Source organism: Mobula hypostoma, chromosome 6 (genome assembly GCF_963921235.1).
Source record: "Mobula hypostoma chromosome 6, sMobHyp1.1, whole genome shotgun sequence".
Lineage (NCBI taxonomy): Eukaryota > Metazoa > Chordata > Chondrichthyes > Myliobatiformes > Myliobatidae > Mobula > Mobula hypostoma.
In genome coordinates, this window is record NC_086102.1 from 185,028,718 (window position 1) to 185,044,659 (window position 15,942).

The following is a 15,942-nucleotide window of genomic DNA, read 5'->3' on the forward strand; positions in this document are numbered from 1 at the left end:
ATGTCCCTAATGTATCTGCCTCTACCAACACCACTAGCAGCATGTTCCTGTACCCTCTGTGTAAAAACAAGACTTACCTCCGACAATCACCTGTACTTTCTTCCAATCATCTTAAAATTACATTCTCTGATATTAGCCATTTTCACCCTGGAACAAAGCTGCTGTCTGCCCACTCTGTTTACACCTCATATCATCTACAACAACCTTCCATGCTATCCACAACATAACAAACATTCTGCCATCTGCAAATTTACTAGCCCACCGTTCCACTTCTTCATTCAAGTTATTTAGAAAATTCCCAAAGAACAGAGGTCCAGAACAGATGCCTGTGGAATATTACTAGTCAACAACTTCCAGCCAGAAGATGCTCCATCTATGATCACCCTCTGCCTTCTGGGGGCAAGCCAACTCTGAATCCACACAGCCAAGTTTCCATGGATCCCATCCTGACTTTCTGAATGAGCCTACATGGGGAACCCTGAGCAAATACCTTACTAAAATCCATATACATCACATCCCATGCACTTCATCAATGTGCTTTGTCACTTTCTCAAAGAATTCAGTCGGGCTTGTGAGGTATGCCCTACTCTCACAAAGCCATACTGACTATCCCTAATCAGTCTATGCTTCTCCAAATGCTCACAACTGTTCACTAGAAAATTTATTATACTACAGTGCTTATAGATATTATAAAAGTCACATTCAATAGAAAGAAAAACCCAGGCTTGTACCAACCTTCAGAGTATCACAGTTTACTGTTGCTACCTAATGTCTTAACTAGCATTTTAATAATAAAAGTTTTGAAATAATATATAGAAAATTGCAATTGATTAAGCACATGTATTGATATTAGCAGAAACTTTAATAAAAAGTTCTAATTATCTTTTTCTTTGTTACAGAGGTAGACAGTATAGACCATGTTTTATGTACAACGATAGCATGCAGTCTGACTATCAGGAAGGGCAGGCAGATGACAGGACATAATTGTAGCCAGCAAGGTGAGTATCAGAGTATTAGGGATGCAGAATCAAACAGGGTAGCAAATACGGTGCTTAAAGTGTTAAAATCGAATGCACAGAGTATAAGAAATATGATGGATGACCTTGTTGCACTATTACAGATTGTTGGGTATGATGTTGTGGTCATCACTGAATCACGTCTGAAGGATGGTTGTAGTTGGGAGCTGAATGTCCAAGGTTACATGTTGTATCGGAGGGATAGGAAGATAGGCAGAGGGGGTGGCGTGGCTCTGCTGGTAAAGAATGGTATCAAATTGTAGAAAGATGTGACATAGGATTGGAAGATGTTGTGTCCTTGTGGGTTGAGTTAGGAAACTGCAAGGGTAAAAGGACCCTGAGACAGTTATATACAGGCCTCCCAACAGTAGCTGGGATGTGGACCACAGATTATAACAGGAAATAGAAAAGACATGTCAAAAGGGAAATGTTATGATAGTCACGGGAGATTTCAACCTGCAGGTCAATTGGAAAAATCAGGTTGGAAATGGATCTCAAAACAGTGAGCTTGATGAATGCCTATGAGATGGCTTTTTGGAGCAATTTCTTTTGAGCCTAATGGGGCATCAGCGATACTGGATGGATTGGGTATTATGAAATGAACTGGAGGTGATTAGGGAGCTTAAGGTTGAAGAACCCTAAGGAGGCAGTGATCACAATATTATTGAAATTCAACTTGAAATTTGATAGGGAGAAAGTAAAGTCTGACATAGCAGTATTTCAGTGGAGTAAAGGAAATTACAGTGGTATAAGAGAGGAGTTGGCCAAAGTAAATTGGAAGGAGATGCTGGCAGGGATGACAGCAGAGCAGAAAAGGTGTGAGTTTCTGGGAAAAAATGAGGAAAGTGCAGGATAGATGTATTCCAAATATGAAGCAATACTGAAATGGAACAATAGTTCAACCATTACTGACAATGGAAGTCAAAGCTAATGTAAAAGCAAAAGAGAGGGCATACAACAAAGCAAAAATTAGTGGGAAGACGGGACCAATATCCTGGCGGGAAAGTTTAACAGAGCTGTTAGGGAGGGTTTAAACTAATTTGGCAGGGGGATGGGAACTGGAATGATAGAGCGGAGGAAGGGGAAAACAGAAATAAATCTAAGATAGTGAGCAGTACAGATGTCAGGAAAGACAGGCAGGTGATGGGGCAAATGTGTAGCCATTGGGATGAGTTGCAGTGCAATAAAGTTGCAGTGAAATCAAAGCAAAAAGTATCAAATACTGGTCTTAAGATGTTGTACTTAAATGCACGCAGCATAAGGTGGATGATCTTGTTGTACAGCTACAGATTGGCAGGTATGATATTGTGGCCATCACTGAGACCTGGCTAAAGGATGCATGTCTCTGGGAGCTGAACGTCCAAGGATACACAGTGTATCGGAAGGATAGGAAGGTAGGCAGAGGGGGTGGCGTGGCTTTATTGGTAAAAAATGATATTAAATCATTAGAAAGAGGTGATATAGGATCGGAAGGTGCAGAATCTTTATGGGTTGAGCTAAGAAATCGCAGGGGTAAAAGGACCCCGATGGCAGTTATTTATAGGCCTCCAAACAGCTGCAGGGATGTGGACTACAAATTACAACTGGAAATAGAAAAGGCTTGTCAGAAGGGCAGTGTTATGATAATTGTGGGGCATTTTAACATGCGAGTAGATTGGAAAAATCAGGTCGGCACTGGATCTCAGGAGAGAGAATTTGTAGAATGTCTGCGAGATGGCTTTTTAGAACAGCTTGTTGTTGAGCCCACTAGGGGATCGGCTGTACTGGATTGGGTATTGTGTAATGAACTGGAGGTGATTGGAGAGATTGAGGTGAAGGAACCCTTAGGAGGCAGTGATCATAACATGATTGAGTTCACTGTGAAATTAGAAAAAGAGAAGCCGAAATCTGATGTGTCGGTGTTTCAGTGGAGTAAAGGAAACTACAGTGGCATGAGAGAGGAACTGGCCAAAGTTGACTGGAAAGAGACACTGGCGGGAAAGACGGCAGAGCAGCAGTGGCTGGAGTTTATGCTAGAAATGAGGAATGTGCAAGACAGGTATATTCCAAGAAAGAAGAAATTTTCGAGTGGAAAAAGGATGCAACCGTGGTTGACAAGAAAAGTCAAAGCCAAAGTTAAAGCAAAGGAGAGGGCATACAAGGAAGCAAAAATTAGTGGGAAGACAGAGGATTGAGAAGTTTTTAAAACCTTACAAAAGGAAACCAAGAAGGTCATTAAGAGAGAAAAGATTAACTATGAAAGGAAACTAGCAAATAATATCAAAGAGGATACTAAAAGCTTTTTCAAGTATATAAGGAGTAAAAGACAGGTGAGAGTAGATATAGGACCGATAGAAAATGATACTGGAGAAATTGTAATGGAAGATGAGGAGATGGCAGAGGAACTGAACAAGTATTTTGCATCAGTCTTCACTGAGGAAGACAGCAGGATACTGGACACTCAAGGCTGGCAGGGAAGAGAAGTGTGCTCAGTCACAATTACGACAGAGAAAGTACTCAGGAAGCTGAATAGGCTAAAGGTCGATAAATCTCCTGGACCAGATGGAATGCACCCTCGTGTTCTGAAGGAAGTAGCTGTGGAGATTGCGGAGGCATTAGCGATGATCTTTCAAAAGTCGATAGATTCTGGCATGGTTCCAGAAGACTGGAAGATTGCAAATGTCACTCCGCTATTTAAGAAGGGGAAGCAAAAAGGAAATTATAGACCTGTTAGCTTGACGTCGGCGGTTGGGAAGTTGTCAGAGTCGATTGTCAAGGATGAGGTTACAGAGTACCTGGAGACATATGACAAGATAGGCAAAACTCAGCATGGATTCCTTAAAGGAAAATCCTGCCTGACAAACCTATTACAATTTTTTGAAGAAATGACCAGTAGGCTTGACAAGGGAGATGCAGTGGATGTTGTATATTTGGATTTTCAGAAGGCCTTTGACAAGGTGCCACACATGAGGCTACTTAACAAGATAAGAGCCCATGGAATTACAGGAAAGTTACATACGTGGATAGAGCGTTGGCTGATTGGCAGGAAACAGAGAGTGGGAGTAAAGGGATCCTATTCTGGTTGGCTGCCAGTTACCAGTGGTGTTCCACAGGGATCAGTGTTGGGGCTGCTTCTTTTTACATTGTACATGAACAATTTGGATTATGGAATAGATGGCTTTGTGGCTAAGTTTGCTGACGATACGAAGATAGGTGGAGGGGCCGTTAGTGAAGAGGAAACGGAGAGTCTGCAGAGAGACTTGGATAGATTGGAAGAATGGGTAGAGAAGTGGCAAATGAAGTACAATGTTGGAAAGTGTATGGTTATGCACTTTGGCAGAAAAAATAAACGGGCAGACTATTATTTAAATGGGGAGAGAATTCAAAGTTCCGAGATGCAACGGGACTTGGAAGTCCTCGTACAGGATACCCTTAAAGTTAGCTTCCAGATTGAGTCAGTAGTGAAGAAGGTGAATGCAATGTTGGCATTCATTTCTAGAGGAATAGAGTATAGGAGCAGGGATGTGATGTTGAGGCTCTATAAGGCACTGGTGAGACCTCACTTGGAGTACTGTGGGCAGTTTTGGTCTCCTTATTTAAGAAAGGATGTGCTGACGTTGGAGGGGGTACAGAGAAGATTCACTAGAATGATTCCGGGAATGAGAGGGTTAACATATGAGGAACGTTTGTCCGCTCTTGGACTGTATTCCTTGGAGTTTAGAAGAATGAGGGGAGACCTCATAGAAACATTTTGAATGTTAAAAGGCATGGACAGAGTGGATGTGGCAAAGTTGTTTCCCATGATGGGGGGAGTCTAGTACGAGAGGGCATGACTTGAGGATTGAAGGGCGCCCTTTCAGAACAGAAATGCGAAAAAATTTTTTTAGTCAAAGGGTGGTGAATCTATGGAATTTGTTGCCATGGGCAGCAGTGGAGGCCAAGTCATTGGGCGTATTTAAGGCAGAGATTGATAGGTATCTGAGTAGCCAGGGCATCAAAAGTTATGGTGAGAAGGCGGGGCAGTGGGACTAAATAGGATAAAATGGATCAGCTCATGATAAAATGGCAGAGCAGACTCGATGGGCCGAATGGCCTACTTCTGCTCCTTTGTCTTATGGGATTGGAAAGCTTTAAAAACCCTACAGAGGGCAACTAAAAGAAGCATTAAGAGGGAAAAGGTGAAATACGAAAACAAACCAGAAAACAATATCAAAGTGGATAGCAAAAGCTTTTTCAAATATGTAAAAAATAAAAGAGATAAGTGTGGATAAGTGCTAGAAAATAAGGCTGGAGAAATAATAATGGGGGACAAGGAGATGGCAGATGAACTACATGAATATTTTGCATCGGTCTTCACTGTGGAAGATGCTAGCAGTGTGCCAGATGTTGAAGGGTTTGAGGGAAAAGAAGTGAGTGCAGTTACAAGGGAGAAGCTGCTCAAACTGAAAGACCTCAGGGTCCTGAAAGAGGTAGCAATAGAGATTGTGGAGGCATTAGTAATGATCTTTCAAGAATCATTGGACTCTGGCATGGTGCCAGAGGACTAAAAAATTGGAAATGTCACTCCACTCTTTAAGAAAGGAAATTATAGACCAGTTAGCCTGACTCCAGTGGTTGGGAAGATGTTGGAGTCAATTGTTAAGGATGAGGTTATGGAGTACTTGATAGGACAAGATAGGACAAAGTCAGCATGATTCCCTTAAGGGAAAATCCTGCCTGACAAACCTGTTGGAATTCATTGCAGAGATTACAAGCAGGATAGATAAAGGGGATGCAGTGGGTATTGTATACGTATTTGGACTTTCAGAAGGCCTTTGACAAGGTGCCACATATGAGGCTGCTTACCAAGTTAAGAGCCCATGGTATTACAGAAAAGTTACTGGCATGGTTAGAGCATTGGCTGATTGGCAGGAGGGAGCAAGTGGGGAAAAAAGGATCCTGTCTAGTTGGCTGCCAGTGACTAGCGGTGTTCCACAGGGGTCACTGTTGGGACCACTTCTTTTTATGCTGTATATAAATGATAGAATAGGTGGCTTTGTTGCCAAGTTTGCAGATGATGCTAAGATTGGTGGAAAGGCAGGTAGTGTTGAGGAAACAGGTAGGCTGCAGAAGGACTTAGACAGATTAGGAGAATGGGCAAGCGAGTGGCAAATGAAATACGAAGTTGGAAAATGAATGGTCATGCACTTTGGTAGTAGAAATTAATTTGCAGACTATTTTCTAAACAGGGAGAAAATCCAAAAATCTGAGATGCAAAGGGACTTGGGAGTCCTTGTGGAGACATCCTGAAGGTTAACTTGCGTGTCGAGCCGGTGGTGAGGAAGGCAAATGCAATGTGAGCATTCATTTCAAGAAGTCAAGAATACAACAGCAGGGATGTGATGCTGAGGCTTTATAGGGCATTGGTGAGACCTCAACTTCAGTATTGTGAACAGTTTTGGGCTCCTCATCTAAGAAAAGATGTGCTGGCATTGGAGAGGATTCAGAGGAGATTCACAGGGATGTTTCTGGGAATTATAGGGTTATCTTACTAGGAGCGTTTGATGGCTCTGGGTCTGTACTCGCAGGAAGTCAGAAGGATGAGGGGCGATCTCATTGAAACCTTTTGAATGTTGAAAGGCCTAGACAGAGCAGATGTGGAAAGGATGTTTCCCCTGGTGGGGAGTCTAGGACAAGAGGACACAGCTTGAGGATAGAGGGGGTCCAATTAAAACAGATGCAGAGAAATTTCTTTAGCCAGAGGGTGGTGAATTTGTGGAATTTATTACCACAGACAGCTGTGGAGGCCAGGCTGTTGGGTGCATTTAAGGCAGAGCTTGATAGGCTCTAGAAGGCCGGGGACTGGGGCTGAGGAGTGGAGAAAAGGATCAGCCATGATTTTATGGTAGAGCAGACTTGATGGGCCAAATGGCCTAATTCTGCTATTTCTTATGGCCTTATGTTTTACATGTAGTCTGTCTATAAAGCTACAAATAAGAAAACAGATTTAAATTCAAGCATTTCTCATTATTCTTTATTTTTACAATCTGACTTATAATCTGTATGACTTCCTATTTTTAGATGTACTTCAATTAAATTTGTTTTAACTAATGCTAACTTGAGGGCTTCATAGCTTTCAGTGTTCTTTCACACCCCTATCCCTTCAAACCTGAATTATCCTGGAAATACAGGGAATTAATATTTTTAATTGTCAACATGATAAGTTTGGAACTAATTGTTTACAGTTATTCTCCTTCGTAGTCTGCAATTTGAAATTTTAAATGTTGTAGCAAAGCCCCATCGACACTAAATTAAAATTATTGTGTACTTTTGACAATTTAGTGATCACCTCTGGATATCTTAATATCTGCACACCATACTAATCAATAAAAGACAAGTCACGTTTAACACTGCTCAATTTATACATAATTTTAAAATTAGACAAAGTAACAAATGTGGTTTGTTCGTATGAAATCAATTTATTTACAGCTGTTAATAAATAGCAATTCATATCTCTCAATAGCCATTGTTCTGAGCATTTTCCATACAGGAAATAACCATGATATTTACAATAGATAAAGAAAACAAATCTATTTTTAACATGTTGCCACCTTTTTGAAATGATTTTCTAAAACTTTAGTCTGGTTATTATGCATCACATGATAGCAAAGTGGCCTTAAAGGCACTAGTTCAAGCCTGCTATTTTACCCCAAAAAAGCTGAATCTAAGCATACAAACAGTATTAAGGCAAAAGTTAAAAAGAATGTAGAGAAAATGCACATTAAAAAGCTGGATCTTATTAAATAGCATACTTGAAAACAGTCTTGTGAATCTGGATTATGTACTTTAGGGATTAAATTTTCTTCATAAACCAATTGGAGAAGAAAATGTTTTGAGAAAAGCTTTAGGAAATGTGTTGTCTTTAATGATGTTTATATATACAATCCTGTTTAAAAGTGCAACTTAACTTCTTCTATATTCCATTTAACCAATTGCAAGTCCTTACAGTCTGCCCAGTTGTGATGAAAATGTTCAGCTTAATTAACATAAAATGTGGACATTTAAAAAAAAAATCTGGGTATAGATGTAGTCCTTTCTCATAATGCAAGATCATTTGCTGTCAAAATGAAATCGATAGAATGCACGTGACAGCCAGGTTCCCAGATTACCAGATAAGTATCCATGATCCTCCCTCAATCTATCAGAAAACCACATGAAGCTCCAAGTTAATTATATGTCAAATATTTTCTCGTCCTTTGCTTGGTAATCCATCACCAGTTAGTTTATACCTGTGAAAAGGATAATGTCACTATCACATATTATTCCTGGTCACAGGAAAAACAAAAGACACTTTTGTAAAGGGACCAAAGCAGTTAATGAACCAAAAGTTGTTATAGTATTGTGGTGAATAAAGCTATAAGGCTTAATTTCTGTTTACTATCACACTACATATGGAATGGTTATTTCTCACAGGAGTTTAAATCAAGAACACACTTCTCTTCATCTTTTCTGCTCCAACTAAAGATGAGTTGTAATTATACTAAGAAACAAAAACAGATCTACATTTTACAAAACAAATCTAAAGAAGCTTTACTATTGAATATATACAAAAGACAAACTTGTATTTATATGTACAACTTCTCTCAACTTGAGTTCAGAGTAACGATCACTCGTTCTGTCACCATCTTTCTAAGAACATTTACAAGAAAACTAGATGTTCTTGCAATCAGCTAGATATAACTATTCTATAAGGATTGTTTTTAAGTGGTTTGGGTATGTACACATGTGTACTCAATATTTTTAAATATTTAATGTTTAGATACAAGGAGTATACATTACCATTCTGTAAAACCTGGGGTTAAGTTATCCTTCGGAATATCAATCAATACCTTTTAATGAAGAACAATGTAAAACTTAATTAGTTTATAGACTACATTAACCATTTGAAGAATTGTGGGGTAACTCCAAAATGCATTCATAAAATTATTTATTTTGAGCAACCAAATACTGTGATTTAGCATAGAAGAATATAAAAATGAATACATCTACAATAAAGCTGAAACTTAAAAAAATTAATGATACTAAGTACTTGTGCAGTTACTAAGATACTAAGCATTTGTTATGCTATTGAACAAGAGTAAAAATATGTAAACATTTAGGCCCAAAGTCAGGGACAAGAAAAATCTTGGCCCCCATCTCCTCTTCACTGACCCCATCAATAAATGAGTACTAGAGCACTGATATTTTTTCACTGCAAAGATTTTCAGCAAATTATTCTGTTGTCAAGGGTCTTTCATATATGATCAGCATATTAGCCACACTGTACATTACCCATGTGAGAGCTGCTGGAACTGAGACTATCACCCCATCATCCTATCACCCTAAGGTGGAAGTAACCGTAATTTCATTTTAGTTACAGGATGATACTTTGCCTTGTTGATGTGTGATCAAAGAATACAGTCCTAACCTATTCAATATTTCTTTATAACTCAGGTCTCCCAGACCAGACAACGTCCCTGTAGATTTTCTCTGTACTGTTTCAACCTTTTTTACATCTTTCCTGTAGGTAGGTGACCAAAACTGCACACAATACTCCAAATTAGGCCTCACCAATGTCTTATACAACTTCAACATAACATTCCATCTCCTGTACTCAATACATTGATTTATGAAGGCCAATGTGCCAAAAGTTTTCTTTAAGACTCTATCTACCTGGAATACCACTTTCAATGAATCATGGACCTGTATTCCCAGATCTCTTTGTTCTTCCACATTCCTCAGTGCCTACCTTACAGGATGATACTATGTAAGATCTACACTGGTTGGATCTCCCACCGAAGTGCAAAATTATGCATTTGTCTGCATTAAATTCCATCTGCCATTTTCAGTCCATTTTTTCCCTCTGTAATCCATGATAGCCTTCTTTACCGTCACCCCCAATCTTGTTGTCATCTACAAATTTGCTGATCCAGTGAACCACATTATCATCCAGATTGTTGATATAGATGACAAACGTCATAGGAGCTAGCACCAAACCTTGCAGCACACCACTAGTCACAGGCCACCAGACAGAGAGGCAACCCTCTACTACCTCTCTCTGGCTTCTCCCACAAAGTCAATGTCTAATCCAATTTACTACCTCGTACTAAATGCGGAGTGACCCATGGACCAGGCCTATTTTTTTGAAACTAATAGCATTGTGGTCACTGGATGCAAGGTGTTAATCTACATAAACTACCTGCCATTTCATTCACTTATAGCAGATCCATTATTGCATGCTCTCTCATTGGAACAAGGGGTAGGTAGTGCTGAGGAAGCAACGTGATTGCAGAAGGACTTCGACAAATTGGAAATGGGCAAAAAAGTGGCAGATTGAATACAGTGCTGTGAAATGTATGATAATGCATTTTGGTAAAAGGAACAATAGTGCAGACTTATGAGTCCCCATGCAAGACTCCCAGAAGGTTATTTTACGGGTTAAGTCTATGGTAAAGAAGGCAATTGCAATGTTGGCATTTGTTTCAAGGGGGATAGAATATAAAAGCAAGGAGATAACACTGAAACTTTACAAAACATTAGTCAGTCTGCACTTGGAGTAATGTCAGCAGTTTTGGGCCCCATATCTCAGAAAGTGTGTGTTGTCATTGAAGAGAATTCAGAGGAGGTTCATGAGGGTGATTCCAGGAATGAAGGGGTTAACGTATCAGGAGTATTTGGCAACTTTGGGCCTGTACTCAGTGGAATTTATAAGAATACATGGGGATCTCATTGAAACTTACTGACTGTTGAAAGAACTAGATAAGGTGGATGTAGAGAGGATGTTTCATCTGGTGGGGGGGGGGGAATCCAGAACTAGGGGGCACAGAATTGAGGAGCAACCTTTTAGAACAGAGATAATGAGGATTTTTTTTAGCCAGAGAATAGTGATTCTGTGGAATGCTCTGCCACAGACTGAGGTGGAGGCCAAGTCTGTGGGTATATCTAAAGCGGAAGTTGATTGTTTCCTGATCGGTCAGGGCATCAAAGGATATGGCGAAAAGGCAGGTGTGGGGGATTGAGTGGTATCCGGGATCAGCCATGATGGAATGGTGGAGCAGACTTGATGGGGTGAACGGCCTAATTCTGCTCCTTTGTCTTACAGACTTCACGTCCTGAGGAAGGAAACTTTCCTGAACGCATTTGAGAAACTCTATTCCATCTAGTCCTTTTACAGTATATTCCCAGTCAATATGTGGAAAGTTAAAATTACCTACTATATAACATCAAGCAACACACATCAAAGTTGCTGGTGAATGCAGCAGGCCAGGCAGCATCTCTAGGAAGAGGTACAGTCGACGTTTCAGGCCGAGACCCTTCGTCAGGACTAACTGAAGAGTTCCCCTCCCACTTTCAAATCTCTTACTAACTCTTCCTTCAGTTAGTCCTGACGAAGGGTCTCGGCCTGAAACGTCGGCTGTACCTCTTCCTAGAGATGCTGCCTGGCCTGCTGCGTTCACCAGCAACTTTGATGTGCGTTGCTTGAATTTCCAGCATCTGCAGAATTCCTGTTGTTTACTATATAACATCCATATGTTTCTTGCAACAGTCTGTAATCTCTTTATAAGTTTGTTCCTCTAAATCCTTAGGACTGTTGGATGGTCTGTAATATAGCCCCATTATGCTGGGCATTCCTTTCGTATTTCTCAGTTCCACTCTCTAGATGAGTTCTCCAGTCTGTCTTGACAGAGTTTCTTTTGCTGTTTTTCAAACTATGTATAACAGTTAGTAGGGAATATCTGCTATGTCACACTGAGGACATGAGCTGAACACGTTCAAATCCCATTTTCCAAATTCTTTATAAATACAAGTTACTCTTACCATCCCAAGTTCCTTCCTCATGTGAGATCGGAATGACCGGTTGTTTTTTACCGCAACATCTAATTTACGTTTAGGAATTTCCTCCAACGACACGGAGAATTCAAACCTGAATAAGACAAAAAGTTATTTTCATGTTCGTACTCACAAACATTCAGGGATCAATTTAACAAGTATTTTCTAAGAAGATTATACTTGTGTTTGTCACAAATGATGTCTGCAATGGACAGGATAGATTGAAAAGGGGATTCATCACATGACTGATACCTATTTTAACATCTTTAAGTCAATTGAGGTAGCTCTGCATGCTATTTTGTTAAGAGTTCAAAATTAATTGAATAACTTATTTATATTGAATTATAATTAAGCTAGCACAGTGGTTAGCATAACACTTTACAGAGCCAGCTGTAAGAGCGGGTTCAATTCCTACCGCTGTCTGTAAGAAGTTTGTATGTTCTCATGTGACTGTGTGGGTTTTCTCCAGGTGCTCTGGTTTTCTCCCATATGCTAAAGACATATGAGTAAGGGTTAGTTGGTTGGCAGCAGTAGCACGGCCTCACTTGTGGACTGCACTTCTCAGGTTATGGTGCTCATTGAACAAAACAATGTATTTCACTAGGAAGAGGTACAGTCGACGTTTCAGGCCGAGACCCTTCGTCAGGACTAACTGAAGGAAGAGTTAGTAAGAGATTTGAAAGTGGGAGGGGGAGGGGGAGATCCAAAATGATAGGAGAAGACAGGAGGGGGAGGGATGGAGCCAAGAGCTGGACAGGTGATTGGCAAAAGGGATTTGAGAGGATCATGGGACAGGAGGTCCGGGAAGAAAGACAAGGGCGGGGGGGGGGGAACCCAGAGGATGGGCAAGGGGTATAGTCAGAGGGACAGAGGGAGAAAAAGGAGAGTGAGAGAAAGAATGTGTGCATAAAAATAAATAACAGATGGGGTACGAGGGGGAGGTGGGGCATTAGCGGAAGTTAGAGAAGTCGATGTTCATGCTATCAGGTTGGAGGCTACCCAGATGGAATATAAGGTGTTGTTCCTCCAACCTGAGTGTAGCTTCATCTTTACAGTAGAGGAGGCCGTGGATAGACATGTCAGAATGGGAATGGGATGTGGAATTAAAATGTGTGGCCACTGGGAGATCCTGCTTTCTCTGGTGGACAGAACGTAGGTGTTCAGCAAAACGATCTCCCAGAGCGCCCGATGTGGCCTTCTATATATTGGCAAGACCCGACGCAGACTGGGAGATCGTTTCGCTGAACACCTACGCTCTGTCCACCAGAGAAAACAGGATCTCCCAGTGGCCACACATTTTAATTCCACATCCCATTCCCATTCTGACATGTCTATCCACGGCCTTCTCTACTGTAAAGATGAAGCCACACTCAGGTTGGAGGAACAACACCTTATATTCCGTCTGGGTAGCCTCCAACCTGATGGCATGAACATCGACTTCTCTAACTTCCGCTAATGCCCCACCTCCCCCTCGTACCCCATCTGTTACTTATTTTTATATACACATTCTTTCTCTCACTCTCCTTTTTCTCCCTCTGTCCCTCTGACTATACCTCTTGCCCATCCTCTGGGTTCCCCCCCACCGCCGTCTTTCTTCCCGGACCTCCTGTCCCATGATCCTCTCAAATCCCTTTTGCCAATCACTTGTCCAGCTCTTGGCTCCATCCCTTCCCCTCCTGTCTTCTCCTATCATTTTGGATCTCCCCCTCCCCCTCCCACTTTCAAATCTCTTACTATCTCTTCCTTCAGTTAGTTCTGTCGAAGGGTCTCGGCCTGAAACGTCGACTGTACCTCTTCCTAGACATGCTGCCTGGCCTACTGCGTTCACCAGCAACTTTGATGTGTGTTGCTTGAATTTCCAGCATCTGCAGAATTCCTGTTGTTAATGTATTTCATTGTATGTTTCAATTGTGAGGGGATCTAGGAGTGCCCCTATTAAATGTTTGAAGAGAGACAGAGAGAGACAGAGAGAGACATTCATCATTGATGGTTTGTTTGGAAAGGAGAGAGAGAGTTATTTACCACCGATTTGTTGCTTTTGAAAAGAGAGAAATGAAGATCAACGGTTGGACTGTCACTTTAAGGCATTGGAAGTAACTTTGGATTTCTACTGAGTTTGGAGTTGGAGACAGCTGAGCAGCTCGAAGGTTGCTATGGTGACCAACAGGACATTATTGATGTTACTTTCAAGGACTTGTTGCCTGCTTGTGCACTTCTTTACAGACAAAGGAAGGAGGGACTCTTTGAATGGCAGGTGATGCTCAGCCTGGTGAAATAAATGGGAGGTCAGACGATACAGACCTCAGACACATGATCTGGACACTGAATGAGCATTGTTGTGACCGCAGAGAAAGTGGGTTTTGGAGGATCAATCGGGTGGATCGATCCAAATTGCTATTCCAACGGTAAAGAAGGGGTTGACTGGTGGGGAGTTGTCTATGTGTCCACCCTTGCCGGGGTGATAGCTCCACCAGAGGAAAACCGGTCCCCCGGTTAAAGTCACAGTCGGTGACTTGTAAAGGATGTCGGAGGACGACGAGAAGATCGACGGCAGCAGCTCACCTAAAGACTTTTCTTTCTTTTTTTTTCTCTCTCTCTCTCTCTCTCCATCACTACTCAACTAAATACCACAAACTGAACTCCACTTTACTCAACATCATAAGACTGTATCTTTTTACCCCTAGACTTAAAGAAGCTTGGTTTTTCATACATATATATTCCACACTTACTTTTATATATAATCATTGCTAACCTGTTTGATTTATCTACATTTATATTACTGTATTGCGTAGTTACTAATAAATATTAGTAGTTTATAGCAATACGAGACTCCAAAGTGGTTTCTATTTCTGCTGGTTTCTTTATCCCTGTCATGGGGTCCGTGACACAATGTGCATGTAACAAATAAAGCTAATCTTCATCTTCACAAAGATTTTTGTCCATCAATAAATAAAATCTCTGGCCATGAAGTCCCGACTGTAAATCAGACTAAACCCAAGGGTTCTGAAATCAGGAATGAGACGTATTTATGGGATACTTACTTTTCATCATACTGTGGATTTACAGTCTTCTTCTTGACTTGTGTTTTTCTCCGGCCTGACCAGCTCTTGTCAGGAAGAAGGTAAAGTCGGACATATGGATCTGATCCATCATTTGAACAGGCGATTAGGCTTCTGTGTCAAATGAAATATGAAACTTCAACTATTATCTTGGTTACCTTGGAAATAATAACTCAGCTATTTGATTACCATTGAATCTACTCTGTAGTCCATACTACGCTGGACAGATGTTCACAGAGAAACATACAGTTGTGTAATTAAAATCACTCAAGTGAAAAGTAGAAGGCCATTCTGTCATCCAAACCCGTTTTGCAGTTTTGTTAGCTGCAGACATTTAACCCATATTTGATTTATGATATAAAAATCTTGTCAATTTCAAATCATGAGTACTTTATTTAACCAGATCTTTTTGGGGGATTTTTATGTTGCCACTAATCTTTGTGAAAACAGTGCTTTTTAATGTAGAGATTCTTTTCCTTAGTACTGAATATTTCACTGAAGGAAACAGTTTTAGGTGCCTTCTGCTTAATCATTCAAACATCTTATTCTGGATCATATTTATTCCTTCTATGTTCTTGTACTCTATCTCTTGATCCTTAAACTCTTGCAGAGAAAATGCTATGCTCCAATTACTATAAATCAACAGAAAATATGTAAAATGTCAAACATATCTGTATCATTGGTTAAAATATTCCTAAATTCAGCTGAATACTGCACTTGATTTTCACTACAGGTAACAAGAAACTGGCAGGAAGAATAAAATATCCAGAAAAGTCAAGTATAAGGTAACAACAATGGAGGAAATCATGAATTAAGGGTTCATCTGAAGAGTTTGACCTCCAAGAGGACCACAACCTTGGAGGGTTTGGAGGCTTGCGTGCCTCAGTGACCCAGACGGCTATGTTGGCTGGAGTCAGGGCTTCATGTTTTGGCTCTTGGTTAGGGTCACCCATGCCAAATAGGTCAAAGGGTACAGGCCAGAGTAAGAGTCCTCCAGGTTCGGGTGTGCAGCTCAGGCTAACAACCCCGACTGGCAAAAC

At 40.8% G+C, this 15,942-nt stretch overlaps 1 protein-coding gene across 2 annotated transcripts in view; it reads right to left on the minus strand.

The window, feature by feature from the left end:
* Positions 1–7,414: 7,414 nt before the first annotated feature.
* LOC134348681 (extended synaptotagmin-3-like) overlaps positions 7,415–15,942 on the minus strand; it is a 118,138-nt gene continuing 109,610 nt past the window's right edge. For both annotated transcript variants that reach the window (XM_063052457.1, XM_063052458.1), the window contains exons 20-23: positions 14,885–15,016; positions 11,832–11,937; positions 8,814–8,863; positions 7,415–8,263 (exon numbers count right to left, since the gene is read on the minus strand). In XM_063052457.1, the coding sequence (XP_062908527.1) occupies positions 8,212–8,263; positions 8,814–8,863; positions 11,832–11,937; positions 14,885–15,016 (340 nt within the window). In that variant the 3' untranslated portion in view covers positions 7,415–8,211. The remainder of the gene's footprint in view (positions 8,264–8,813; positions 8,864–11,831; positions 11,938–14,884; positions 15,017–15,942) is intronic.